At 40.2% G+C, this 26,939-nt stretch overlaps 1 protein-coding gene across 1 annotated transcript in view; it reads left to right on the top strand.

The window, feature by feature from the left end:
- The window catches only part of TRAF3IP2 (TRAF3 interacting protein 2), a 68,373-nt gene that overhangs the window by 10,605 nt on the left and 30,829 nt on the right, over positions 1-26,939 (top strand). Inside the window, exons 2-3 of the mRNA XM_027848634.1 lie at positions 14,371-14,481; positions 16,545-17,366. Of these exons, the coding sequence (XP_027704435.1) occupies positions 14,466-14,481; positions 16,545-17,366 (838 nt within the window). The 5' untranslated portion in view covers positions 14,371-14,465. The remainder of the gene's footprint in view (positions 1-14,370; positions 14,482-16,544; positions 17,367-26,939) is intronic.

Genomic DNA, 26,939 nt, shown 5'->3' with positions numbered 1-26,939 from the left:
TAGCAAAGATACTGGAATGGTTTGCCATTTCTTTCTCCAGCTCATTTTATAGATGAGGAAATTGAGGCAAACAGAGTTAAGTGACTTGCCCAAGGTCACACAGCTAGTAAGTGTCTGGTCTGAGGTCATATTTGAACTCATGTCTTCCTGACTTCAGGCCCAGTGTTTCATCCACTATGCCACCCAGCAGCCATATCTCACTGTATATTTCCCAAAACTGCCTTCCTACCCACTCACAATCCAACTGGACTAGAGGTTACCTAGTCCAGCTCTGCTCATTTTCACTTTCAGTCATGGTTTTTTTGTTTGTTTGTTTGCCCTGGAATGCCTTCTCTTTTCCTTTGTGTTTATTCATTTTATTGTAGGATTTACATTATTACACATGTGGCTACTCCCTCTATCCTTTCTCCGAGATGGTATTTGGGAATTGTGACCAAAGATTGGCTACCACCCCATGGCCAACCTCTTGATAGGCATTTGTTATCTTGTATTTATTTGCATTCATTATTCACACACCTATTTACACACACCTTGTCTCTCTCCCCACCCCCATTAGAATGTAAACTCCTTGAGGGGAGAGAATGTTTCTATTTTTTCTTCACATCCCAAGTGCTTAGCACAATGTCTTGGCACATAGTAAGTGCTTAATAAATGCTTGTCAATTGATTAATTGATTACAAGGCTGTTGCTCAGACCATAGGTACACAGTCTGAAGAAATCTGTCTTGTGACCTGTACTAAAAGATTTCCTAGTTTGGGAGAACCTGCCAGATCATATGTTCCACTAGGCATAACTTTTGAGAACCCAGAGTCCTCTCCATTCTACAATGAGGCACTAGAGTAGGATTTTGTTGGACTTCTTTTCTATTATATAATTGGTTATATGTTCCAGCACTCCAGTCTACTTGTGATCTTATCAATATGGGTACTCCCTCCAACAATGCAGATCTCAACCCAACCAGGACTGCCCATTCTGCATGATTCACATTTATGTCCTCTGATAAATTCACTTTCAGGGGTTCACCAATGTCTGAGGGCCTTCCCTTCATGCTATATAATGTACAGCATATACATTTTGTGTGCAACATATACGTTCATTAATTTTATTACCTTAATTCCTACCTAATACCTAATTCTCTCAAGTATGACCCAGGTGCCTAATTTTGATATGAAGGTAACCTTGGGTTTCATGGAACACAAGCTGTATTGTCTTCACCCCCTCACAAGCACAGGTTTTCTGATTGGCAAGTCTCCAACCTGGAGAGCCATTTCATGGGGGGACACTATCCGTGTTCACTTAGTTCCTGCCTGACTCAGCTCAGTCTCTGGACTTCACTTTCTCTCCAGCAGCTTATGCACCCTGGAAATATCTCTGCTCTGAAGCTTGATCTCCCAATTAGTCAGTCTCCAGCCCGCACTGCTATTTCATTAGGAGCCCCAGCTATGTTCATTTTACTCCTAGCTGAACTCACCCTTCTTCACTTACTGTCTTACCAGCAGCCTTGCCCCTCAGATGGTATCCTTTCTTCCACTCAGCTCCCTACTTTCCAGCTCTCCTTTATGTGTTGTCTTACCCCACTAGAATGTAAACTCGTTGAGCCTAGGAACTGTTTTGTTTAGATGTATGCGTATCTTCAGCACTTATCAAAGAGCCTAGTATATTGGAAGTGCTTCATAAATGCTCTATATATTTATCTATGTATATATGTATGTATGTATGTACGTACGTATCTGTCTATCATGCATACATGTATGTATCTATCTAGTATGGGTCAGAAGATAAAAAGGTCTATCATTGATGTATGTAGATATCTAGTCATGTATCTAGCTATCTATTTGGTATGGTCCAGGAGATAAACTGTATTTATGTTGTTCAAAGGCTAGCTTAGCTAAATCCAGAATTGTTGTTGTTGTTGTTCAGTCATTCAGTTATGTCTGACTCTTTGTGACCCTATGGACCCAGATGTCAGGCCCTTCTATCCTTATCTGTCTCTCGAAGTCTGTCCAAACTCATGTTCGTTTCTTCCACAATATTTTCTACCCATCTCATCCTCTGCCATTCCCTTCTTTTGTCTTAAACCTTTTCCATCATCAAGGTCTTTTTCAGTGAGTCCTGTCTTCTCATTATGTGGCCAAAGTATTTATGCTTCAGCTTCCAAAGAACAGTCTGAATTAATTTCTTTCACTGTTGACTGATTTGATCTCCTTGCTGTCCAAGGGACTCTCAAAAGTCTTCTCTAGTACCACAATTTGAAAGCATCAAAGTCCAACTCTAGGGGCCATACATTACTACTGGAAAAACAGTTTTGACTACACAGACCTTTGTCAGCAGGGTGATATCTCTGCTTTTTAGTATTCTGTCCAGATTTGCCATGGCTTTCCTTCCAAAGAGCAAGCATCTTTTAATTTTATAGCTGTAGTCACTGTCTACAGTGATCTTCGATCCAGAGAGGTTCATCCCTAAAAAATTGGCCACCATAATTTTATTCTTCCATAAAATTAATAAAGATGATTTACTGAGAAGTAAAAGGAAGTACTCCCTCTGATGAAATCAGTGTTCTTGAAATGTTGAAGCAGAAATTCTATTAAGGATCATAGGTTTAGAGCTGCTACCTGGTCCAGCTTCTCTTTTTACAATGATAAAATGAGGAAACTGAGTCTCAGAGAGGTCAAGTGACCTGCCCACGATCAAACAGCTAGTAAGCGTCTGAGGCTGTATTCGTACCTAGGTATTCTGAATTCAATGCCCCATCTACCACACTGCCACTGAGGTTCTGGACCACACAATCTAGCACTTATTTTTGAAATGTTTCAATTGTGCTACTCCTGTTTCTCCATCTTGAATATCATCTCCTAGAGGGCAGGGCCCTTTAAAATTTCATTAAGTCCCCTTCAATAAGAAGCAACATTCAGAACACAAAAAGGGATCTATAAATACCTCTTCTTTAAGATAAGGAGAATGCATTTCCCTCCCTTATTTGAAAGGGTAGGGAGCTATGGGTGTGGTACACTGCATACTAGGAGATAGCTGGGTGGCTCAGTGGAGAGAGCTCAGGGCCTGAGTCAGGAAGATGTGAGTCCTAATCCAGCCTTAGACACTTACTAGCTATGTGACACTGACCAAGTCACCTCACCTCTGTTTGCCTTTATCCACTTTAGAAGAAAATGGCAAACTATGCCAGTATCTTTGCCAAGAAAACCCCATGGACAGTACAGTCCACAAGGTCACGAAGAGTCAGACACAACTGAACAACCACACTGCATTCAATAAGGGACTTGGTTGATGTACTGGTTAATTTTACTGAACTGGGATTTTTTCTCCTCTTTTTTATTCTTCTTAGAAGGGATAGCTCTTTTCAAGAAGGCAGGAAATTCATGTAAAGGAACAAAAAATAGCAATAATATTTTTAAAGAAATTAATATATTCAAGATGATATGCTTTATTATTAAGTTTCCTTTTCACATAGCTCGAATAAATCAATCAATTCCTTTCCGCAGCAAGAATTAACAAGCAGATCTAGCATCATCAGTAGTCTTGATTGTTCACTTTGAGTACACCTTCAGCATCTATAAAACTCCAGCAGGTGCCTTTAGCTCAGGTTTGGACTGGACATTGCTTCTATCAGAGGCTCCTTCCAGAGCTGAAACTCCATGATTGTCTTATGTGAAAGAAACCTTTTTCTCTCTTCACCTCTGAGAGGGCCTGCTAGCAGAACACAGAATTTGCAGGCCTCCTTTTTATTTGAGAAAGCAGCTTACATGCCAGCTACGCTTTTGAACTAAATAAGAGCTTAAGTGTTGGCAGTTGTATTTGAAGAATAGACGTTGAAAAGTAATTGTGTGGCAAGGAGTGTTTGACAACACATTGTCCTCATTCTCCTGACCTGGTTTGATATATTTTTGCCCTCCCACTTAACCATGGGCCCGCAGACGCACACAGTAAATTTCAAGACACTTACCCACTCTTCAGAAAACGGATTTGCACCATGTTCAATCTGGGGAAGCTGAAGGGCATTTTCTATTGTGTATCAAACCTTGTAGCTGGGGAAAAATCACTGATGAGGAGGGAAAACAGTGGACACAGAGGACATCATTTTAAAATGGTCTAGTGGGACTTTTAACACACTTAATGTTCTCAGTAGGCTTAGCTAAACCTTGCACAGGTGAACTATCTTTAAATAGCTGGACTGCTTTTATGCTGAGGTCCTGGAAGGCCGAGAGGAGAACACACACCCTCGGTACACAGCCCAGAAATGAAACAAAGCAAATGGTGTACAGAGCAAGGTGGTAATGGTTGAATGTTTGGGCTGGGTAGAAAAGTAGTTGTAATACAATGGAGACTTCTTGTACTGACTGGGTGGAGGAAAAGAAAGGCAAGATCCCAAGACTTGGGCTGGGAGGAGCTGGGGAGGCCTGAGTTAAGGCTTTCCTCTGTAAAGCAATTTAGCTATTTGGCCCCAGATGCAAACATTACCAATTACACATCTGCCGTGGTGGCTGTATTTCACAATAACTCGGATAGGAATAAAATATGAAATGGATTTTGTAACATTCCCATTGGACCTGGTACAAGGGTTTAAGTGGACTCTATGTCAAAAACAAAATCCTGCCCGTGACTGATTACCTTCTGTGCACCCTGGCTCCCCCCTCCCCCCACCAAGCTCTGTCTACTGCACATAAGGGTCTGGAATTACAGGAGGAATTACAGGTCGGCAGAAGATTATCAATCACCATTATGCAGAAGAGGGATTAGTCTTATTATGCTTGGCCCCCTAAGGCTGAATTAAGAGCAGTAGGTGGACATAGCAAAGAGGCTGATTTAGACTTGATGTCAGGGAAAGTCCCTTAACTATTAGCGTTATCTGAATGTGGAATGGGCTGCCTAGAAATGCAGATTTCCCCTCACTAGAGATCTCTGAGCAAGGCAAGATGGACATGTTGAATTCTTATTCAGATATGGATTGGACGAGGTGGCCTCCAAGGTTCTTTCTAACTCTATGAATCTGTAATTATTTAATATTTTAATACAATGTATATGTGCTAGGCCTACTGTCAGACAATACATAGAAAGCTAAGGTGCCACTGGATAACTCATGGAGGTGTGTACAAGAGAGGAAAGAGCTGACATTCCATCTCCCTGGAACAGCCAATCACTGGACTTATCTCCAACACAAAGTGCATTACTCCTTTCACCTATTGTCACCTAGCACTCTCCCATACTGATCCATTATCCCTTCCCACTGCTGGTCTCCAGACAATGTCCAAGATCCTGACCTTTCCCCTTCAGTCCAGGCTTCAGCCCCCTCAGGCAATTATAACCTAACTGTAACAAAGGCATCCAGGGTTACTGTATAGGTACCACTGGGGAAAAAATCTCCTTTGTCCTCCCACATACTGATACTTGAAACCTCAGATTACCTCATGGTTACCCTTTTGAGGGCTCTGGGCTCTTAAGGCAGGGACAAGGAAGGAAGAGGGTCATCATCACTTCTTTCCTTTTCAGCAGGGCAAAATTGTACAAGATGAGCAGAAATAGATGAGTTGCTATTTACATAGAAGCTCTTGGTACCATTTCCCCCAACCCCTCTCCTCTTTCCAATTTTCCTGTTTCCACTGAGGCACCACCCTCGTTCTAGTCACTTAGGTTCACGACCTTGGTTCTAACCCTGACTTCTCCCTTTCATTCATCCCTACATATCCAATTAGTTGCCAAATCAGATTGTTTTTACCTCCACAACATCTCTCACATCTCTCCAGTTCTCTACTTTACCTAATCACCCTGCCAATTTAGGCCTACATCACCTTTCATCTACACTACTGCCATAACTTTCTAATTGCTATGCCTGAATCAAGCCTCTCAATCCATTCTCTACACAGCAGTTTCCTGTGCCTCTAGAATCAAATATATATGCCTCTATTTGACATTTAAAGCCCTTCACAACCTGGGCTTAACCCTCCTTTTTAATCTTATTAAACATCACTCCACTCCCAGCACTTTTCTGTCCAGCAAAAATGGCCTTTTTGTTGTTCTATATATCTGACACTCCATCTCCCATCTTAAATGCCTTTTGCATCAACTTTCTTTCATGCCTGGAATGTACTGCCTTCTCTCTTTTGCCTTAAAAACTCTTACTTCTTTCAAGACTCCATTCAAGCACCATCTTTTACTTTAAATCTTTCCTGATCCCCTCACACAATAGTGCTTTCCCTCCCCAAATTAGTTTTTTTTAAAATTAATTTAGTACATTTTTGTTTGTTTCACTCTCATCTTTGTATACCTAGTACTAGTACACTACCTGGCACACAAGAGGTACATAATTAATGCTTATTGATTAATGAATAAATGGATGGGCAATTCCAAATGGATGAAATCACAAATCAATCTGAGTTTTTGAGAGATTCACCTGGCTGGTGTTAAGATCTACAAACTTAGGTGAATTCCTAAAGACATGAAACTAGTCATAGAAAGAATAAGATGAATATTTGACAAAAGCTATGATGAAAAGAGATATGCAATACTCAAAAATTGTAGAGTTCTAGTCTTAAGCATTGGAAAAAATATAAATATTTCAGAAATATTTATCTGGCAAGTGCTATTGAAACAAACAAAAAGTAAACTTCCAAAGGCTTTACCCCACAAAACAGCATACAGGTTCATTGGTTATATCATAATTTAAAAGCTGTCAAACTTTTTTTTTTTCCAGCTCTGACATTTTTTTTTTTTTAACATATGTTTTTAAAACTTTGGGTTACAAATTTTCTCCCTTCCTCCCTCCCCACCCACCCTCATTGAAAAGACAAGCATCTCGATACAGGTTATAAATGTGTAGTCATGCAAAACACTTTCAGAGTAGTCCTGTTGTGAAAAACTAAGTATATTTCTCTTCATCCTATCCTACCCCCCCATTTATTCTAGTCTCTCTTTTGACCCTGTCCCTCCTCAGAAGTGTTTGCTTTTGATTATCCCCTCCCTCAATCTGCCTTCCCTTCTATCAACCCCCTGCTCTCTTGTCCCCTCCCCCCTTATTCTCCTGTAGAGTAAGACAGATTTACATATCCCATTGTATATGTTATTCCCTCTTTAAGCCACATCCTTTGAGAATAAGATTCACTCATTCCCTCTCACCTTCCCCCATTTCCCCTCCACTGTAAAAGCCTTTTCTTGTCTGTTTCATGTGAGATATTTTAGCTCATTCTACTTCTCCCTTTCTCATTCTCCCAGTATAATCTTCTCCCACCCCTTAATTTTATTTTCCAGATATCACCCCTTCATCTTCAACTCGCCCTGTGTCCTCTATCTACCTAGCTATAGAAACATATAATTTTTTCCCTCCCACTACCCTAATACTGACAAAGGACTCATGAGTTACAAATATCATCTTTCCCCGCAGGAATGTAAACAGTTCAACCTTAATAAGTCTTATGATTTCTCTTTCCTGTTTACCTCTTCCACGTTTCACTTGAGTCTTGTATTTGAAGGTCAAATTTTCTATTCAGCTCTGGTCTTTTCCACAGGAATGCTTCAAAGTCCTCTATTTCATTGAATGACCATTTTTTACCCTGAAGGATTATACTCAGTTTTGCTGGGTAGGTGAAAAGCTGTCAAACTTGAAGATGTTATGTTTCTTTCTTCTACAAAAAAAAAAGTGTCTCAAATTTTCTGATTTGTATTATGATGATAAGATCTGAGTAGCATGCTACCTAGCAGATATTTTCACAAAAGTAAACACACTTAATCTGCCCCTTTGAGGTAAAGATGGCATTTAATTATTTCATTGGTATTTCTTATTTTTACATCGGCTTCATTTCCCAATAGTTCTCTTCCCCATCCAGAAAGGCATCCCTTACAACAAAGAATTAAAAAAAAATAAGAATAAGAAGCATTTCTAAGAAACCAGCCAAAATATTCAGTCAAGTCCAATATTATATATAGTATTCTATAGTCACATCCATAGTCACATACTTCCGCAAAGAAGCAGAGGAGGTACATTCTCACATCTTTTCTTCAGAGATAAGATTGGAGATTTAGTTTTGCTTTACTGTTGTTCTTTCTATTTACATTGCTGTAGTTGTATATATTCTTTTCTTGGTTCCATCTAATTCACTTACATCAGTTTATATGTTTTCCCAACCCTCCCTATATTCTTCATGCTCATTTCATATGTGATTCCAACATTCTGTTTAGCCATTCCTGAACTGGTGAACTTGGCTAGGTGGCATAGTGGATAGAACTCCAGACCTGGAGTCAGAAGGACTCATCTTCCTGAGTTCAAATCTGGCCTCAGACACTTACTAACTGTATGACCCTGAGCAAGTCACTTAACCTTTTTTGCCTCAGTTTCCTTACCTGGAAAATGAGCTAGAGAAGGAAATGGGAAACTACTCTTGTGTCTTTGCCAAGAAATCCCCAAATGGGGTCATGAAGAGTCAGACATGACTAAAAAAACTGAACAATAACTGATGGGCATTTGCTTTGTTTGAAGTTCTCAAGTGACACTATATGGTGTCAATTGGTCCTTTCATTCCATCTCTGAACTCTTTGGGGTTATGTACCTATCAGTTGGATCTCTGGAACAAAGGCAGTGGACACTGTAGTCACTGTCAGCATAATTCCAAACTGTTTTCTAGAATGGTTGGAACATTTCACAGTTCCACCAACAATGTATTAGTATACCTGCCGGTCTCCCTGCAACCCCTCATACACCGACTATTCTCATGTTTTGTCACCTTTGCCAACCTGCTGGGTATAAGTTGAAACCTCAGAACTGTTTTGATTCGAGTTCCTCTTCTTTTTAGTGATTTGGAGCCTGTTATATGGTTGTTAGTCTGTATTTCTTCTTTTGAGAGCTGTTTACTTATATCCTTTTTACCACTTATCCATCGGGATATGGCTTTTGATGTTATATATTTGAGTTAGTTCCATTTATATATTGGATATCAGACAAAGGTGACTTTTAATAATGAATGAGAAAGTAACTGCCTTTTAATAGAAACATGCTATGAATAGAGTATTTTGAAAACAGCTGTTTGGAAATGTTTCCATCATCATATGATTTTTTTTGTTGCCAAAACTGATGTGTGTCACCTATAAAATAGCTCATATCCTCACACTTTAAAAACTTAGAAACACAATTTTCTAACCTTTTAAAAAAATCTTTCAAATGAAGAGTTTCAGTAGCTTTTGAAGCCATTTGTTAAAGATTTACAAATGCAACACTTTTGGATGAATTTTGTTAGAATTACTAATTGTGATAAGGGAATGTGGAAATTTACTAGTCATATTTCAACAAAATCCTTTGCATAACTAATGAATAGGATTTTAAAGCGAGCTTCACGATCTAGTAAGTTCAGCCAACAATGGACTTCTTCCATTTGGAGCTACATATCTTTAGCAGGTATCTTTTTTTCAGTTGTGACAGACATCAAAACCAATACGGAAGTAAACTGAACTTAGAAACATGTACATGTCTATAATTTATAAATAAATATATACATGTTGGGAACAATATACTCAAAAAATCTTTATGGAATATGTGATTTTTTACAAAAAAGTTTGGAGAACATTGCCCTACAGAATAATATGCAGGAACATAGTACTGTTGCAAAGAATATGGTATTTCAAGGAAGGATCCAATATGAATAAACAAAGGCAGAGATGTAACTAGGCCTTCTGGTATCTGGGGCAAATACAGATGTGGGAAGAGAACTTGGACCTCAGGATACAAGGCTCTCTGGGAGCAGAGACACTCCCATCCACCATATTTGCCTATGAAACCCTGTGGCATCATTGCTCAGGAAGCTGCCAGGGGATGGAACAAGGAAAAGTTCTCTGGGCTGTAGGATCCCCTCCTATTTGGTGCATTACAGCACCTCTTCTAATATTGTGTAGGACCCTCGGTCTTGGCATTTGACAGAAGGTGCAGAAGGTAGTGTGCCCTGGTCAGGAACAGTTAACACTGGGAGAGAAGGTAGCCTGTCCCATGGAAGTCTGGTTCATGTCCCAACAGCCCAACCAAATACCTTATCTCCAGCCAAAGCCCAGAAGGAAAACATGTGATAGTGGGGAAATTTGGGGCCCCAAGAGGAAGTCCCTCAGGGCAGTAACTCAGGACCAGGTGAGGGATGGAGTGGTTGCTTGGTGCACAGTTGATATGGTGACAGTGGGATCATGAGATTATGCCAAGAGGAAGCCCTAGTCACCCCATCCTAATTGTGGCTCTGAACATAGGTTCTATTTACTATTTTAGCACTTAAGGTAGGAGAGACAACTTGATAATTGGCAAAAATTAAAACCTTTAAATTCCCAGTCTCATTTGAAAAAGAAAGCATAGCATCTTATATTTACCTTATGAATAGGTTCACCCTTCATTACACACTATTTCTCATTATTTATTCTCCTGCCAATTATCTTTCTTTTCACTCCCTCTTTTCAAATCTGATTTTAAAAACTTCAGCCACCTATTTTTCAACCTCTCTTTTTGTTTTAGACACTGAATATTTTTCCTCATGCAGCTAGGAGATACAGTAGTTAGAACATTAGATGCAGAATCAGAAAGATCTGAATTCAAATTCTGACACAGACCCTTATTAGCTGTGTGATCCTGGGCAAGTCATTTGGCCTCTTTGTCTCAATTTCCACTTCTGTAAAATGGGGATAATGATAACACCTACCTCACAGGTTGTTATGAGGATCAAATGAGATAATATATGGAAAGGGCTTTGCAAACCTTAAAAGTACTATATAAATGACTAGCCACTATTATTATTCCTCCCCATCTTCCTCTTCTGAGCTGCAATTTACTTTCCCCTTTACCCTCCTCCACTGTTGCTAGACTCATTTGGAGATCATCTGAAATGTGGTTAATTAGGTAGATGTGCTGAAGCCATGATATTCAATTTGATTTAACAAAGATTCATTAAGTACCTCCTATGTGCAAGGCACTGTGATAGGTGGGGGAGATAAAAAGATGAATCCCAGCACAGTCCTTACTGACTGTGAGGATACCATCATGTAACTTCATCTATTACAAAGAGAAGACTCTTAATTAAAGCCAACAAAGGACTGTGTACTTGTGGGTTGACTCATCTCAATGCACAAGTACTTTATAGATGATAAATACAAACACACCAGCTTTGGAGAGTAGAGCTCATGTCTATAGCTCTCCTAAGTTCTGTTCTTCCTCCTTGCCCCCTCCCACCCACTCTCACCTAAAGCACAGAACCCCACCCTGGACTGCCCCATTTGGTCATCTTCTTAGTTGTGAACTGCATTAGGTATTTCTCTCTATCATGCTTTCCTCTGTCATCCCATCCTTATTGTTTTCCTGTCTCATCCTTCATTCCCTAAGGATCAGGCTCCACCTACCTTCCAATTTGACAATTATACTATTTTTTAAACTCATCTTACTAATATGCTAATAGAATAGGTTTACAGTAACTCTTGAGAGTCCTTTTTCCAGGTCCAAAACTACATAGACGCATTAGAAAAAGAACCTCCTGATGACAAGAAATTATTAATTGGTCTTTCTATCTGTAGATGACTACAATCCCCAGATATAACTTATATGGGTTGAAAGAGCTGTGTGGTAGACTCTAGTTGTCAATAATCACACTAACCCCTCTCCCTTCAATCTGCCACTTTACTCATCCCAGGTTCTAAGACAATAGAGAAATATGTTCTGATATTGCCTCATAAATGAACAGAAATGCTCCCTCTGTCTCATGAATTAATTTGCTCTGATTCCCCCTCCCCTAGTAATTAAACCAGAGAAACCACTTTTCTAATAAGCACTCTGTCTGTCTGTCTCTGTTTCTTTCTCTCTCCCTTAGTCTCACAGGCTTAAATAAACACCAGCATTTCTGGCCATATAATGTATTCCAATACAAAGACATATTTTAAAATTTCAACAGTATACCACAGTGAAAAAGATCACAACCTAGTCAGCTCTAACTATTAAAAGCAACTGCTTACTTTTCAACTCTGGAAAACACCGTCCTGCCATCAGCTCTCAGGATAATCATCAATTTCTCAAGAATTCTCTTTGGGATACTTATTCCATAGCATAAGTGTTAAACTCAGTTCTCTCAGGAAAGAAAGGTCTCTTCAGTTTTTCTCCTTGATAATTAACTTGTTCAGTTATCTTAGCAAAGAAGTTCTTTTAAGTCATTTCCCTATGTACCTCCATAGTCTCTTTGCAGCTATGACAATTAACAATCTCCAGATTACAGGTAAACTCCCTCCCTGTCACCCAAGAGTCTATTCCCTCTTAAAGATATATTATTGACTATATGGGCTATATTAAAGCTATTGTTATAGCTTTCTAGTTATTTTTAATTACAGCATTATAGCAACCTGCAAAAGTTACATAAAAGAACATAAAAAGATTGTGTGATTTTTCAAAATTGTATTATAAAATAGTAACAATTTTTTTCCATTTAAAAGGTCAATTTCTAATTTAGATGTTCTAATATTTATTGTTCTTTTTAGGAAACAGGCATAGATCAGGTTGTAAAAAGTTGAAATACAAATTTTTAAAAATGTAAACCAATTTGATTGATATAAATGAAAAAACTGTTAAAAGAAGCAGAACTATTTTGGTTACCAAAGGAACTTCTTCCTGATTAGAATGAAATGCTGTATGTATTTGACGCCACATTGTTAGGTTTTGGCTTTTCTTTTTTTTTCTTTTCCTTCTTCCTTTTTGGCTAGCCATGAAAGATAGACTGCAAGAGCTTGCAACATAAAGAAGTCATATGGATGGTTAATTTTACTGAAAAAGCACTAATGCACTGTTGGTGGAGTTGTGAACTGATCCAACCATTCCAGAGAGCAATTTGGAAGTATGCCCAAAGGGCTATAAAACTGTGCATAACCTTTGATCCACCAATACCACTGCTAGGTCTACATCCCAATGATGTCCAAACAAAAGGAAAAGGACCTATTTGTTCAAAAATATTTATAAAGCTCTTTTTGTGGTGGCTAAGAACTGGAAATCAAAGGGATGCTCATCAATTGGCGAATGGCTAAATAAGCTGTGGTATGTAATTGTAATGAAATATTATTGTGCTGTAAAAAAATGACAAGAAGGATGATTTCAGAAAAACCTGGAAAAACTTACGTGAACTGATGCTGAGTGAAGTAAGCAGAGCCAGGAGAACATCGTACATAGTAACAGCAATATTGTGAATGACTTAGTTCTCAGCAGTACAACAATCCAAGATAATCCCAAAAGATGGGATTGAGGAAGCATACTATCTGCCTCCAGAGAAAGAACTGATATTGTTTGAATACAGAGTGAAGCATGCTATTTTTCACTTTCTTTCATTTTTTTCTTTTATTTGTCTTCTTGTACAAAATAACTGATATTGAAATGTTTTACATAATTGCACATATATAACCTGTATCTGATTGTTTACCATCTCAGGGAGGAAGGAAGGGAGGGAGGGATAGAATTTGCAACTCAAAACTTTAAATAAAAATGTTAAAAAATTGAAAAAAAATTTACTGTCAAAGAAAGTGTAGGGACTTCGGAATCCTGAGAGTAAAGGGATATGGACAGGAGATAAGGTGCTAGGTAGAATAATTTGAGTATTCAATTTAACAAAAAGCTTCTAGCTCCTTTCTGGAGCAAGTGGCAGATCGAAACAACAAACATTCTCACTAAGCCCAATATTCACTAAAGCCCTAAACCTCAAAAAATTCATGGCACAAGTTCGAACATAGTGTTCTTGTGCTCTAGTAACAGAGTCAGGTCCTGGAAAGCAAAACCAGGGTTAGAGTAAGCTGTGGTTAATAACATTTGGAGACTAGTAAGGAATGGTACTTAACCAAGGGATCACCATTTACTGTACCTAGTTCCACAAAGGGTTTGTTGGTGTTTTGGTTTGGTTTTGTTTTGTTTTGTTTTGGGAGGTGTTATTTTTTGTTTTCTTATTTTGGTCTGGATCTGTGGTTTAATCAAAGTGAGGAACTCCCTCTACTAATGCAGACAGGAAATTGTTTTTCAGCTTATAGTCTTAGAGTGTTGCCTGATGAGTTATGTGACTTGTCCACTGTCACTCAGCCAGTATGTGTCAGAGACTGGACTTGTCTTCTTGGTCAGCTCACTAGCCATGACACGACACTACCTTTCTATGTTGTATATACGCTAACATCTACCATTTAGAGTTGTATTTTTGTGGAGAAAGTAATACTGAATAGATTGTGTGCTAAATTAGGTGAGCTTCAGCTAACCTGCCCGTGCTGACATTGCTCAGTAAACCTGGTGGCAGCTGCATCAGTGGAAGTAATTAAGCAACTTATATAGTACGTATCCTATAGAAAGTTATCAAGACTGCAAATATCACAATGACTCTCTCTCCCCCCACCTAGGATTTTCTTTCTTTATGGATTCCAAACATACGTGAAACACGCCAAACACTGATCGTGCTGTGAGATCTGATCTACTCATTCCTTAAATTGGAAAAATGACTTCGATCGCTGGTAAGTCCAACCCAATAAGCTCATTCATCTTCTATGTTGAAAATCAGTCCAAATACATCTGCTCAGGATACACATCTATTAGTTAAGATTTGGTTACCGTGAGCACACTAGTTTCACATTCCTCCTCTTAGAAACGACATCCTTAAGAATATTCTTTATTAAATGTCTACTCTGATTCCTTGTTGGGGTATGGAAGTGATCCCGAGTTCATAAGATTATGCCAACAATCACTAGCTGTGTGACCCTGGGCTTAACCTCCCCGAGACCCTTCAGTAAAACAGGGATAGTAACAGCGTGAATCTCACGGAGTTGTTGTGAGAATCTAATGAGATGGTTTATATAATGGGCTTTGTAAATCTTAGAGCACTACGCAAAATGCTATCATGGTTATTGCCGCTGTTCATCTCCTTATTTTATGTTAGATGTTCTGTGGACTACTGGCACAGGGGGTTAAAAGAACTATTCTTTTTCAAAAAACTGTATAAAAGTGTTGGAGTATAAGCTCATTTCTGTCAGCTCACTGAAAATGTCTTCAGGACAATTTTAGAAGCGGACGAGGCGACGGGTTGATATGTAATCATACGGTTTCATTTCTTGAATGAATGAGTTAACAAAGCATTTATTAAGGGCTTGCTTTGTGCAAGGCACTGTGCTGAGCTCTGGAGGATAAAAACAGAAATACAACAGTCCTTGTTCTTACGGAGCTCACATTTTATAGGGGGATATAATACATATGGAAGTTTTCGTTCTGCTAGGTCTTTATATTTTCAAAGCTTCTCATTCCATGAAGCCTGGAGATTATGAGCAGTTGGTATTTGTTGTTCAGCCAGTTGTGTCCGACTCTTTGTGATCCCATTTGTGGTTTTCTTGGCCAAGACACTGGAGTGGTTTGTCATTCCCTTCTCCGGCTCATTTTACAGATGAATAAACTGAGGCAAACAGGGTTAAGTTGACTTGCCCAGGTTACACTGTTATTAAGTGTCTGAGGCTGGATTTGAACTCATGAAGATGTGTATTCCTGACTCCAGGCCTAGCACTCTATCCATTGCCACCTAGCTGCCCAGTAGTTGATATAATAACATCTAATAATAATAATGTCATGTCACCTTGTCAGTTGTTGTTTTTGTTGTTCAGTTGTGTCTGACTCTTCATGACCCCATTTGGGGTTTTCTTGGCAGAGATACTGAGTGATTTGCTGTTTCCTTCTACAACTCATTTTACAGATGAGTAAACTGAGGCAAACCCTGGACAAGTCACTTAATCTGTTTGCCTCAGTTTACTCATCTGTAAAATGGGAATAAGACTAGCACCTACCTCCCAGGTTTTTTGGTAAGGATCAAATGAGAATAATAATTGTAAAACACTTAGCACAGTGCCTGACATATAACAAGCGCAATATAAATGTTAGCTATTGTTATTATTTTTATTAGGGGGCAGCAATGGTGGTACAATGGGTAGACTGCTGGGCCTGCAGTCAGCAAGACTCATCTTTCTGAGTTCACATCCTGCCTCAGACACTAACTCTGTGACCCTGGGCAAGTCATTTAACTCTATTTGCCTCAGTTTCCTCATCTGTAAAATGAACTGGAGAAGGAAATGGCAAACCAGTCCAGCATCTTTGCCAAGAAAATCCCAAATAGGGTCACAAGGCATTGGACATGACTGAACTGAATTATTAAGTATTCAGAAGCTTATCACTAGAGGATCAGCCACTTTTTTTTTTTTTTGGCCAAAGTGATTCATGAAGCCAGTCAACAAAAGTATGACCTCCTCCCTGAGGCCTTTCCTAATTCATCAGTTGGCTATATTTTGTACAATTCTATGTAAGCTATTTGAGGGAGGGATTATTTCATTCATGTCTATGTATCCCCAGTGGTATATAGTAGACTCTTAACAAATTCTTGTTAATTGATACAATGGTACAGAGAAGCTATGATTTCTTTGGGTGGTCCTAGTACTGAAATTTAAACAGATCATTAAAGATGAATCTTGAAGCTGTATCAAATGGTGATAACCAAGAAACACTCTATATCCTGAAAACATTTTTTTGTTTTTCATTTCAGAAAATAGAATGAGCCGTAGCATTCCTGTTGAGGTGGATGAATCTGAGCCATACCCACTTCAGCTGATGAAATCATTCCCGGAATTTTCAATGGAAGGAGAATTTGAACCACCTGGTCCAAATGATGGTGGCATGGTACACAGCGGTTCATTCCCACCTGAAGCTGCCTGCCCTCCTCCAGCAGACCCTTCTCCCTCCAGGAAAGCGCAAGAGCTCACAAACCACTACTGTCTTGCAGAACATCAGGACAGATGTCTGCGTAATAAGATACTGGAGGAGTGTGAATACAGCTTCTGGAGGAGACACCCAGATCCCGGGAAAGATTTCCCCTCTAGTTCCTCAGCTGCCAGTGAGTCAGTGGTTGGAGCACTCCCCCCTGAGCATCCGTTTTCACTTACGGAAAAACGCAATCAGCTGCTGGGATCTCAGCTTTCAGCAGCTTCTCCTGACACTGGCCATGACTCAGGCAAATCAGACCAAAGTTTACCTAATGCATCAGCAGACTCCCCCGGCAGGAGCCAAGAGAATGTTCATCGACACCAGCCCCCTGGGAACCGAGGGCCATTGGATTTGCCCACAGTAGACACTGGGTATGACTCCCAGCCTCAGGATGTCCTAGGTATCAGGCAGCTAGAAAGGCCCCTGCCCCTGACATCAGTGTGCTACCCCCAAGACTTCCCCAGGCCTCTCAGGTCCAGAGAATTTGTCCAGGGTGGACCTCAGAGATACCCAGGATGTGCACAGATGCTGCCTCCTGATCCTTCCCATGCTCAATGGAACTGTCAGTACCACGGCCCAGGAGAGCCAGATCACCGGGTTCCATGTAAGTCCCACTTTAATTGTACCAAACACCCCACACTGTGTTGTGCTACTGAACGAGAGCATCCCATCATCATTTCCCTTCATGCTGATTAGCTTGGCCATACAAAATGCAGGGAAAGCATTTGACTTCCCTTAAGTGTTCTCCACAGGCTGGTGGGTTTAGCCATTGTTGTTGCTGTTACTGTTAGGCCAGTCCCACTTGCAATCTCCTTGGATCAGTCACGCAATTAGTATTTATTAAGCTCCTACTATGCTGGCCATTGTGCTAGGTGCTGAGGATACAGATACAGAAATGATTGCACATTACATTGTAATGAGGGAGACAACACCTATAAGGAAATGGTAGCCAGAGGAAAGATATTTTGGTCTCAGAAGTCACATAAATGGTGAGTGGAGCCACAGGACAGTAGATTGCCTTTCAAGTAGAAATGGCATTCTGGAATTAAATATTGTTCAGTATTTCAGAGCAAGTTCAGCATTGCAGAGAAAATATTGTTCAATGTTGTTCAAAGCAAGAGCCAAGGCTGAAAGGATGGGAGGAGGGACACACATGGAAGCAGGGCAGATGACAAGATGCCCGAGATGGATAGATAACCTAGTAGACAGCTGGATGGGATATAAAACATGGTCTAGGACCAACTAAATATAGTAGCCTGAGGTGAGTTTTCCCTCATTCATCCACCCACCAACCAACCAACCAATCAATCAACAAGCATTATTGTGTGTCAGGCATTAAACTAAGTATTAGGGATACAAAGACAGGCAAAAACAGCCCCTGACTCAAAGTTCTTACATTCAATGGAGGAAGATAGCATATGTATGAAGACACTTACCAGATACTTGCAGTGCAGATGGAAAGTATCCTTAGAGGGGATGGCTGTAGCACAGGGGTGGGGAACCTGTGGCCTTGAGGCCACATGTGACCTTCTAGATCTTTAATTAAAATTTGGATTTAGTCAAAAAGCCTCACTTAAGGATCTAGAAGGCCACAGTTCCCCACCCCTGCTCTAGTGGCTAAGGGGACTAGGAAAGGCCTCATAAAGGAGATGACTTAAACTGAGTATTTAAGGAGGACAGAGATTCTAAGAGGCAGGAAGGAGAGAGAACATTTCAACCAGGATAGCTCAGGTCCAGGCCAGAGACCCACAGCTAAGTGGTTTTCAAGTGTGTCTGGGAGAAGGGATGCTCCCCCTATCCTAGAGATTCAATTCAACAGGCATTTATTGACTGTTTAGTGCTAAGCACTGTGCTAGGCCCTGGGGGGATATATATATAAAGACAAAACCAAAATAGTGCCTGCCCTCAAGGAGCTTACATTCCACCAGAGATTCAGTTTTACAGAAACCTGCCTGAAGCCAGAAGGGTACACTAAGTGAGTCCAGAACCCTCCTCCAGCCTGTCAAGATTCTAGGCTCCTGTCTTTTTTTTTTTAATTCTTTTTTTCTTTTTCTTTTTTTTTAAATTAATTTATTTGATTTATCAACAGTCACTTCCATAAGCTTTTGAGTTTTAAATTTTTCTTCCCCTCCCTCCCCAAGAGGGCACAAAATCTATATAGGTTATACATATACATTCCTATTAAACATATTTTCACATTAGTGATGTTGTAAGTAAGAATTAGAACTAATAGGAGGAACCACCAGAAAGAGGAAACAAAATACAACAGAAGAAAAAAAATAACAAATAGTATGCTTCGATCTGCATTCAAACTCCATGTTCTTTCTTTGGATGTGGATAGCATTTTCCATCATAAAGCTTTTAGAGATGTCTTAGATCCTTGTATTGCTGAGAAGGGTTAAGTCTATCAATATTAGTCATTGCACAATGTGGCTGTTACTGTGTACAACGTTTTCCTGGTTCTGCTTACTTCAGTCAGCATCAGACCATACAAGTCTTTCCAGGTTTTTCTGAAGTCTGCCTCTTCATCATTTCTTATAGCACAATAGTATTCCATTACATTCATATATCACATTCACAATTACACTATCTGTGTCTTTCTCTCTATCCTTTTACCCCTTGTTTATGCTTTTCTTTCTCCTTTCTCCTTTTCCCTCCTCACTAATATTTTGCTTTTGACTACCACCTCCCTCAGTCCTGCCTCCCTTCTATTAGCCCCCTCCCTTTTCTTCCCCTTTACCCTTACTATTTCTTCCCTCCCTTCTATCCTCCCTCCCTTTTCTTTCCCCTTTTCCTTCCTACTGCCTATAGGGTATGTTAGATTTCCATAACTGATTATATTATTCCCTTCTTGAGCCAAATCTGATGAGAGTAAGGTTCAAACAATGCTCATCTCCCTCCCTTTTCACCCTCTGCTGTAATAGGTATTTGCATCTTTTCCTGTAATGTAATTTATGTCTGCCTCCTCCTTTCCTTTTCTCTCAGTACATTTTCTTAGATTAGACTAATCCACTTACTTGGATCCATTTAACCCACTTGATTAGATTTTTTTCATCATTACATCAAAGTCAATTTATACCCACCCCCTATATCTATACCCTTTTAACATGGTGAAATAACAATACAGTTCTCAAGAGTTACAAGTGTCATCTTTCTTTGTAGGGATGTAAATGTTTGCCCTTATTAATAACATGTTGTTTCTTTCTGTCCTGTTTACCTTTTTATGTCTCTCTTGAGTCTTGTATTTGAAGATGGAATTCTCTGTTGAGCTCTGGTCTTTTTATCAGGAAGGTATGGAAGTCCCCTATTTTGTTGAATATCCATCTCCTCCCCTGAAAGATCACGCTCATTTTCACTGGGTAGTTGATCCTTGGTTGTAATACAAGCTCCTTTGCCTTATGGAATATCATATTTCACGCCCTACGGTCTTTTAATGTAGAAGCTGCACGGTCCTGTGTAATCCTGATTGTGGTTCCATAATATTTAAATTGCTTCTTCCTGGATGCTTGCAGTATTTTCTCTTTGACCTGGTAATTTTGGAATTTGGGTACTATATTCCTTGGTGTTTTCAATTTGGAATCACTTTCAGGAGGTGATCGGTGGATTTTTTCTATGGCTACTTTACCCTCTGGTTCTAGGACCAATGTCCTAAATTCTCACTGTGTCTGTAAACCAGTTATCTATATCTAGCCTATTCACCCCAAGTGCTCTAGGGAACTTTCGAGAAACACAAACTAGCCGATCCAATCAGGCCCAGGAGATGCAAAAGGTGTAAGTACCAAAATACACTCGTAATTCCAGTTCCAGGGCAGTTTTCCTTTATGATTTCCTGAAAGATACTGTCCAGGCTCTTTTTTTCATCGTGATTTTCAGACAGACCAATAATTTTTAAACTGTCTTTCCTGGATCAATTTTCCAGGTCAGATGTTTTACCAATGAAGTATTTTACATTTTCATCTACTTAGGCTCCTCTCTTTTTCTGCATTTATATCTAACTGACTTCCGAACTTCTGTACTGCTTCCCTAGCTTAGAATGATGCTGGTGAATTGGCAGAACAGGACCTGCCTGGTTAAATAAGCCTGTCTTGGGGCACCTATGATTTCTCTGAAGCATTCCTAAGACAAATGGAAAGCAATTTCATATGAGAGAGAAGCTGTTTTTCCAACAAGCCTTGCCCTGCATGGCATTTCATATTTTATAAGTAGCTTTCCCTTTTCACCTGGGTCATTGGGGAAGTTTGATCCTGCCCCCAGGCTGAAATGTTCACCCCCATTCTCAGAACTGTACATTACTATGCCTTCCTGATGAGAGCCCTAACTAGCCTGTCTAGTCTCCTCTCTTCTCAAATTCTCATCATGGCCATACATCATGGCTTGCTCTTTCTTTTCTGGAGTGCTTTACTGAATTCCTAGCACTGTCCCCTGTTGGTGGAAGGGGGTGACATTTTCAGAGAGAAGGACCCAACATAGCTCTTGGCTTTTAAAAGGGTTTTGCTGAGGCCACTGAGATTTGAAAGGCACTATAGGGTTTGCATAACACACATCAAGGAGCAAGAGGTGATGAGTCCATCAGAAGGAACATAAGAGGCCTTCAGACTCCCAGCAGGTTACATTAAAGGAGAAGGTGCTGTGAGCAGGAATTATAAAAATAACAAAGACTGATGCCCTGTTTCCTGTGACTAGAATGTTTTCTCTCCCGTGTTCACCATTTGAATTTCTTGTCATCCTTTAAAGCCCAGTTCAGACAGACTTTTTGAAGCAGCTTGGTTCAGTAAGTGAAGAGAGGCCTGGCTCTGAAGTCAAAGGACATGGGTTCCACTCTGCATCTCTGATACTTAGTACCAGTATGACCTTGAACACGTCCTCTTAGCCTCAACGGGTTCTAGTTTCCTCTTCTGTAAAATAAGGGTTAGGTAAGATGGCTTCTAAGAACCCTTTGAGCTCTAGATCTAAACTTTCACTGATCTCTTTCTGACACACTGTAGACACTTAATAAAATGCTTATTTATGAATTGTCTGACTGCCCCTCCCCCAGTACATACACATCCTCCTCTCACAGTCTTTTGCTTTGTTCCTTTCCCTCTACCTGCTTAGCCTGTGGAAGATGACTGTCTATGTGGGTAGCTTATTGCCTTACTAACCTGAAAGTTCCTAGAAGGCAGGGCAGGAATCATGTCTTTTCTAAACTGTGCATCTACCCTAAGGCCTAGTACATCCCCAATAGTAAAATTTAGTAAATGTTCAATGAGTTTAGTTGAATTGAAATGGTATCATTTGAGAGGGTCTGAGACAACCCTCCCACAAATGAAGTTTCTGGACCTGTCACCTCTATGGCTAAAATTGCTCCCTGAGTATTTTATTTCCAGTTAAACATTGTCCTTGCAGTCATTCACCTTTGAAATGGAAAAGACTCACTCCCGGCAGGGGTAACACAGTAAGTCATTACCACAATAGCATGAATGAGTTAGCTAGTTCACTTTCTTCCCTGCACCACACCTGACAGACCATAGACTGCCTCTCACCTGAAAGGTACAGATGGTGCTGAGTAGCAGGGAGAGGGCCTAGGAAGGGGAGGTGGAACAAAAGACAGGCTTTTCTGCTGGAACACTCCTGCCTAGCCTAGGCCTGCTTTCAAAGGCCATGTAATCTCAGGGAGGCCAGTCTGTATCTGCTCTCCACAGTAGAGGAGGCTGGGCATGCTCCTGGGGCAGTCTCAGCATATTTCAGAGGGCTCTGGCCCCTCACACTCTCACCCTCGCACTTGGATGCTAAACTCTCCAGGCAGGTGTGTAAATGCCAAATTACTTACAGATTGCCAACAAAACCACTTGAAAAAAAAAACTATTTGCTTGAAGGGTACTCATGCTGCTAGAAACCATGGATACGGACGCCTCTCTGCTCTAGAAAAGCAGTTCTTACCCCCCTCCCCAGTGGAAATATACATAATGATCATCATGCATATGTATGGAATATTTTGTCATTTGGTAATGAACAGCACAAAATAGTTATTTTTTTCGGGGGGAAACCTTTGTCAAAAATGTTTTCAGACAGGGTAAAACTGGAAAAGAAACAAAAGAAGGCCCACCCAACCACTCCAACACAAAACAAAGAAAGTGATGATGGTCCAAAGTCTGACTTAAATGACAACATTTAAGGCTTCCACTGATGTAGGACTGAGCCAAGATAGTGGATGGGCAGTCAGAGTTTCTCAGTAAACAAACAGGAAACGAGATCTATATAGTAACAGCTAACACTTATGTAGCATTTTAAGGTTTGCATAGTCACCTTGCTTCACAAATATTACCTAATTTATTCTCAACGACAACTCTGTAAAGTAGGTACTGTTGTTATCCCCGTTTTACAGATGAGGAAACTGAGGCAGATAGCAGTTAAATGACTTGCCCTGGGTCACAGAGTTAGGAAGTATCTGAGGTTAAATTTGAACTCAGGTTTTCCTGACTTCTGGTCCAGCATTCAAGCAGTGCTACAACTACCTATGGAATCTTTATTTTATTATAGGGCTCTAGAGTGACTTTGCAAAGGAGAATGAATAAAACAAAATGATTATCACATACAGGGGTATTGTGAGGTTGAAATGAGATAATGGATGCAAAGCACTTTACAGACTTTAAAGTTCTCTGTAACTGCCTATCAAATCATCATTATCATCAGCCTCCAGTCACCAGGTCTCTGTTTTGGTGATGACTTCATTCCTTGAACTTTGAAATGCACTCCTGCTGAAACTCAAGCTATGTCAATAGAGCTGATACATACTTAACAAGATGTATGCACTCACACTTTTAATTTTAATCTGCGTTATTAACATTTTATTAAGTCTAGACAATCGATAAAACAATAAATCAAGCTGTGATTTGTGGGGAGGATGGATTTCTGAGATGTAAATGCTTCCATTGAACATTTAGCATTGTGCTCTGGCTGGAGGTTAGAGCTGGGTCCAGCACACCCTTGCCATGCCTACAAATCACCCACTCCTAAAGAAAGTCATTACATGATGGAACACAAACATTATCGGAAAAAATAAACAGGATAGAAGAAACAAGATGGAAAAAGAGTTATCTAGAGCTCTGCACAGCTGCTCACAGCTGTGGGAGTTCCTGCCAATAGTTTATATTGACCATTTTTTTTCTATCCTATCTAAACTAAGTGTTCTATATCTTGGAGGAAAGATTTAAAAATAATTTTCCATCTTTCTTTCTTTCCCACTATATTTAATAAGGAAGGCAAACATTGACTCATAATGTAAAGCCCTATGTTTAACTTTCAGTTTACAAATTTTAAACTACAATGTGGTATAATGTAAAGACTGCTAGACTTAACAGCACAGAAGGTCTGAGTTCACCTAGCACCACCACTTACTAGAAATTGGACAGTGTGCAAGTCACTTAATTTCTCTGAGCTTCAGTTTTTTCACCTATAAAATGGGAATAATAGTATTTGGACTATCTGCCTCTAAAGGCTATTTGATTTGAGGAAGGTGTTTTGAAAGTCTTAAAATGCTATAAAAACTGTGAACTGATGAAAGCACAAGACTTTCAGTCAGTCCGATGCCCAAAAACATCAGGGACTTGATGCACCTAGAATCATAGACTTAGAGTTGGAAGGGACATTAGAGGTCATTAAGTCCAAGGCCTTCATTTTACAGATGAGGAAACTGAGGCCCAGAGAGGCTGTGACTTCCCCAGGTCACATGGATAGTTAAGTGTCTGAGGCATGATGTGAAATTAGGTCTTCCTGACTCACTCCTAAAGCTCTATCTACTAGGTTACCTAGTAGTAAGCTTGTCCAGTGATGGCCTAGTCATTGCAGGCATTTTGCCTTGTCTTCTCCATAACAATTAAACAATTAAAAAATGTCAATACTTCCAACTATGGGTATCCCGAAGTCTTCAATTTCTTCTCTAAGCTTTCAACACTTTCTCTTAGTGATCTCATCAACCTCATAGGTTTAATTACTATCTCTATGCAGATGACTTCCAGATGTGTCTGTCAAACCCTAGTCTCTCTCCTGACCTCCAATCACATGTCCATCACCAACTACCTACTGAACATTTAGAACTGGATGGCCTGTGGTTGTCTAAAATTCAACATATCCAAAGCAGAACCCTTTCCTTCTGCTGTATGTGTGTGATAGACCCCTTTGGCAATCTGGTGGAGCCTGTGGACCCCTTTTCACAATAATGTCTTTCAATGCATAAAATGAAACACATAGGATAACAAAGGAAACCACTTATGTTGAAATAAAAATGTGGTTTTTTTTTTCCCATCCAAGTTGACAAGGCCCCAGGTTAAGAACCCTTCCCCTAAATACACACTTCTTCCTAACTTCCTTATTTCTTTCAAAAGCACCACCATCCTTCTAGGCATCCAGTTTACAACCTCAGCCATCCTCAGCTCCTCATTCTTCCTTCTACCCTACATTACCATTTGCCAACTCTTGTTGATTTTACCTCCACATCTTTCCCATCTATTCCCATCTCTCTAAAATGACCACCACCCTCATCTGAGCTCCCATCACCTTTTTTCTTTCTTTTTTTGGCTAGGCAATGGGGTTAAGTGACTTGCCCAGGGTCACACTGCTAGTTAATGTTATGTGTCTGAGGCCAGATTTGAACTCAGGTCCTCCTGAATCGAGGGCTGGGGCTCTAGCCACTGTGCCACCTAGCTGCCACCCCAACACCTTTCACCTGGACTACTGCAATAACCTCATTGGTTTTCCTGCTTCAAGTGTCTGCCATCCCCAGTCAATCCTCCACACAGCTGCCAAAGGGATTTTCTTGAAGGACAGGTCTGTTCATAGCATTCTCCTACTCAATAAATGCCAGTGGCTGGCTCCATGTTGATTCTAGAGTAAAATACAAAATCCTCTTTTTGGCATGGAAAGCCTTTCACAACCTGGACCAAATTGAGCTAGTCACAGCTCTCTGTTTCTGTCTCTCTCCTCTTCTCTCTCTCTCTCCTCTCTCCCCTCTCCTATCCTCCCCTACTCTTTTCTCTCTCCCCTACTTTCTTTCTCTGCTCTCTCTCTGTCTCTCTCTCCTTTCCTTTTTAATTGCTATACCTTCCCTTTCCTCTGTTCCTAAGCACATCCTTGATAAGTCTTATTCTGCTGTTTCTTTTCTTCACTCTCACCATGCACCTATCCTGTGGCCTAAAGGGTGTTTGCTCTTCACTTGCTGTAATGGTTGGTAGAATGTGATAAATTAACCCTCACTGAAATGTTAGTTCATAACATATTATAATTTAAGGTGTTTACATTTTCCCAGGATTCTCTTAAAGATCAGAAAGCCTTTAAGACCTAAGGGAATAAACCTCTAATAGTGAAATTCCAGGCATGGTGACAAGTCAGTAGCGAAAATAGTAGAGAGCAGCAGTATAGGGAGGAGGCCCAGAAGGAGGCTTTCTAGTGACCTTCAGATTATGCCAGAAAGAATTATAGGATGTTAAAACTATGGGACCTTGTTGTTGTTTAATCTTGTCCTACTCTCTGTGACCCCAACTGGGGCTTTCTTGGCAAAGATACTGGAGTGGTTTGCCATTTCCTTCTCCAGCTCATTTTACAGATGTGGGAAACTGAGGCAAATAGGGTTAAGAAGTGACTTGCCCAGGGTCACACAGCCAATAAGTGTCTAAAGTCAGATTTGAACTCCAAAGACCAGTCTTCTTAACTCCAGGCCCAGCACTCTATCCATTGTACCACCTAGCTGCCCCATATGGGACCTTAGCAGTCATTTAGCCCAAATCTCCTCATCTGAAAGATGAGGAAACTGAGGCCCAGAGAGGTTAATTACCCAAGGTTACACAGCTAGTTATTAGCAGAGTCAGAAACAGAACCCAGGTTTCCTAACTCCTAGGTCAGGGAAGCAATTGTTTATTGGTTAGGTCACTCCTGAATTTGCCAATGTTGTAGCAATGATATGAATGACAGTAATCTGAAGCACTAAAGCTGAAGGTTAAACCTTTCATTTTGACTGGTGTTCTCCCTGGTTCCCAGCCTTTCTTTTGGCATAATAATTCATTCATAGGAGATGGGGATGGAGGACCCTAACAATTCCTACATTGGCCGAGTCATAGAATTAAGTGTTCTTCTTACTCAATCAATGTAAGAGATAATTAAGCTGCAAGGAGCCTCCCTGAGTAGCTGTCTCCATCCAGTCCAA

Source organism: Vombatus ursinus, unplaced genomic scaffold (assembly GCF_900497805.2).
Source record: "Vombatus ursinus unplaced genomic scaffold, bare-nosed wombat genome assembly UNPS02006779.1, whole genome shotgun sequence".
Taxonomy (NCBI): Eukaryota; Metazoa; Chordata; class Mammalia; order Diprotodontia; family Vombatidae; genus Vombatus; species Vombatus ursinus.
Note: the sequence above shows the minus strand (reverse complement) of the source record. Positions and strands in the feature narration are given on the sequence as shown.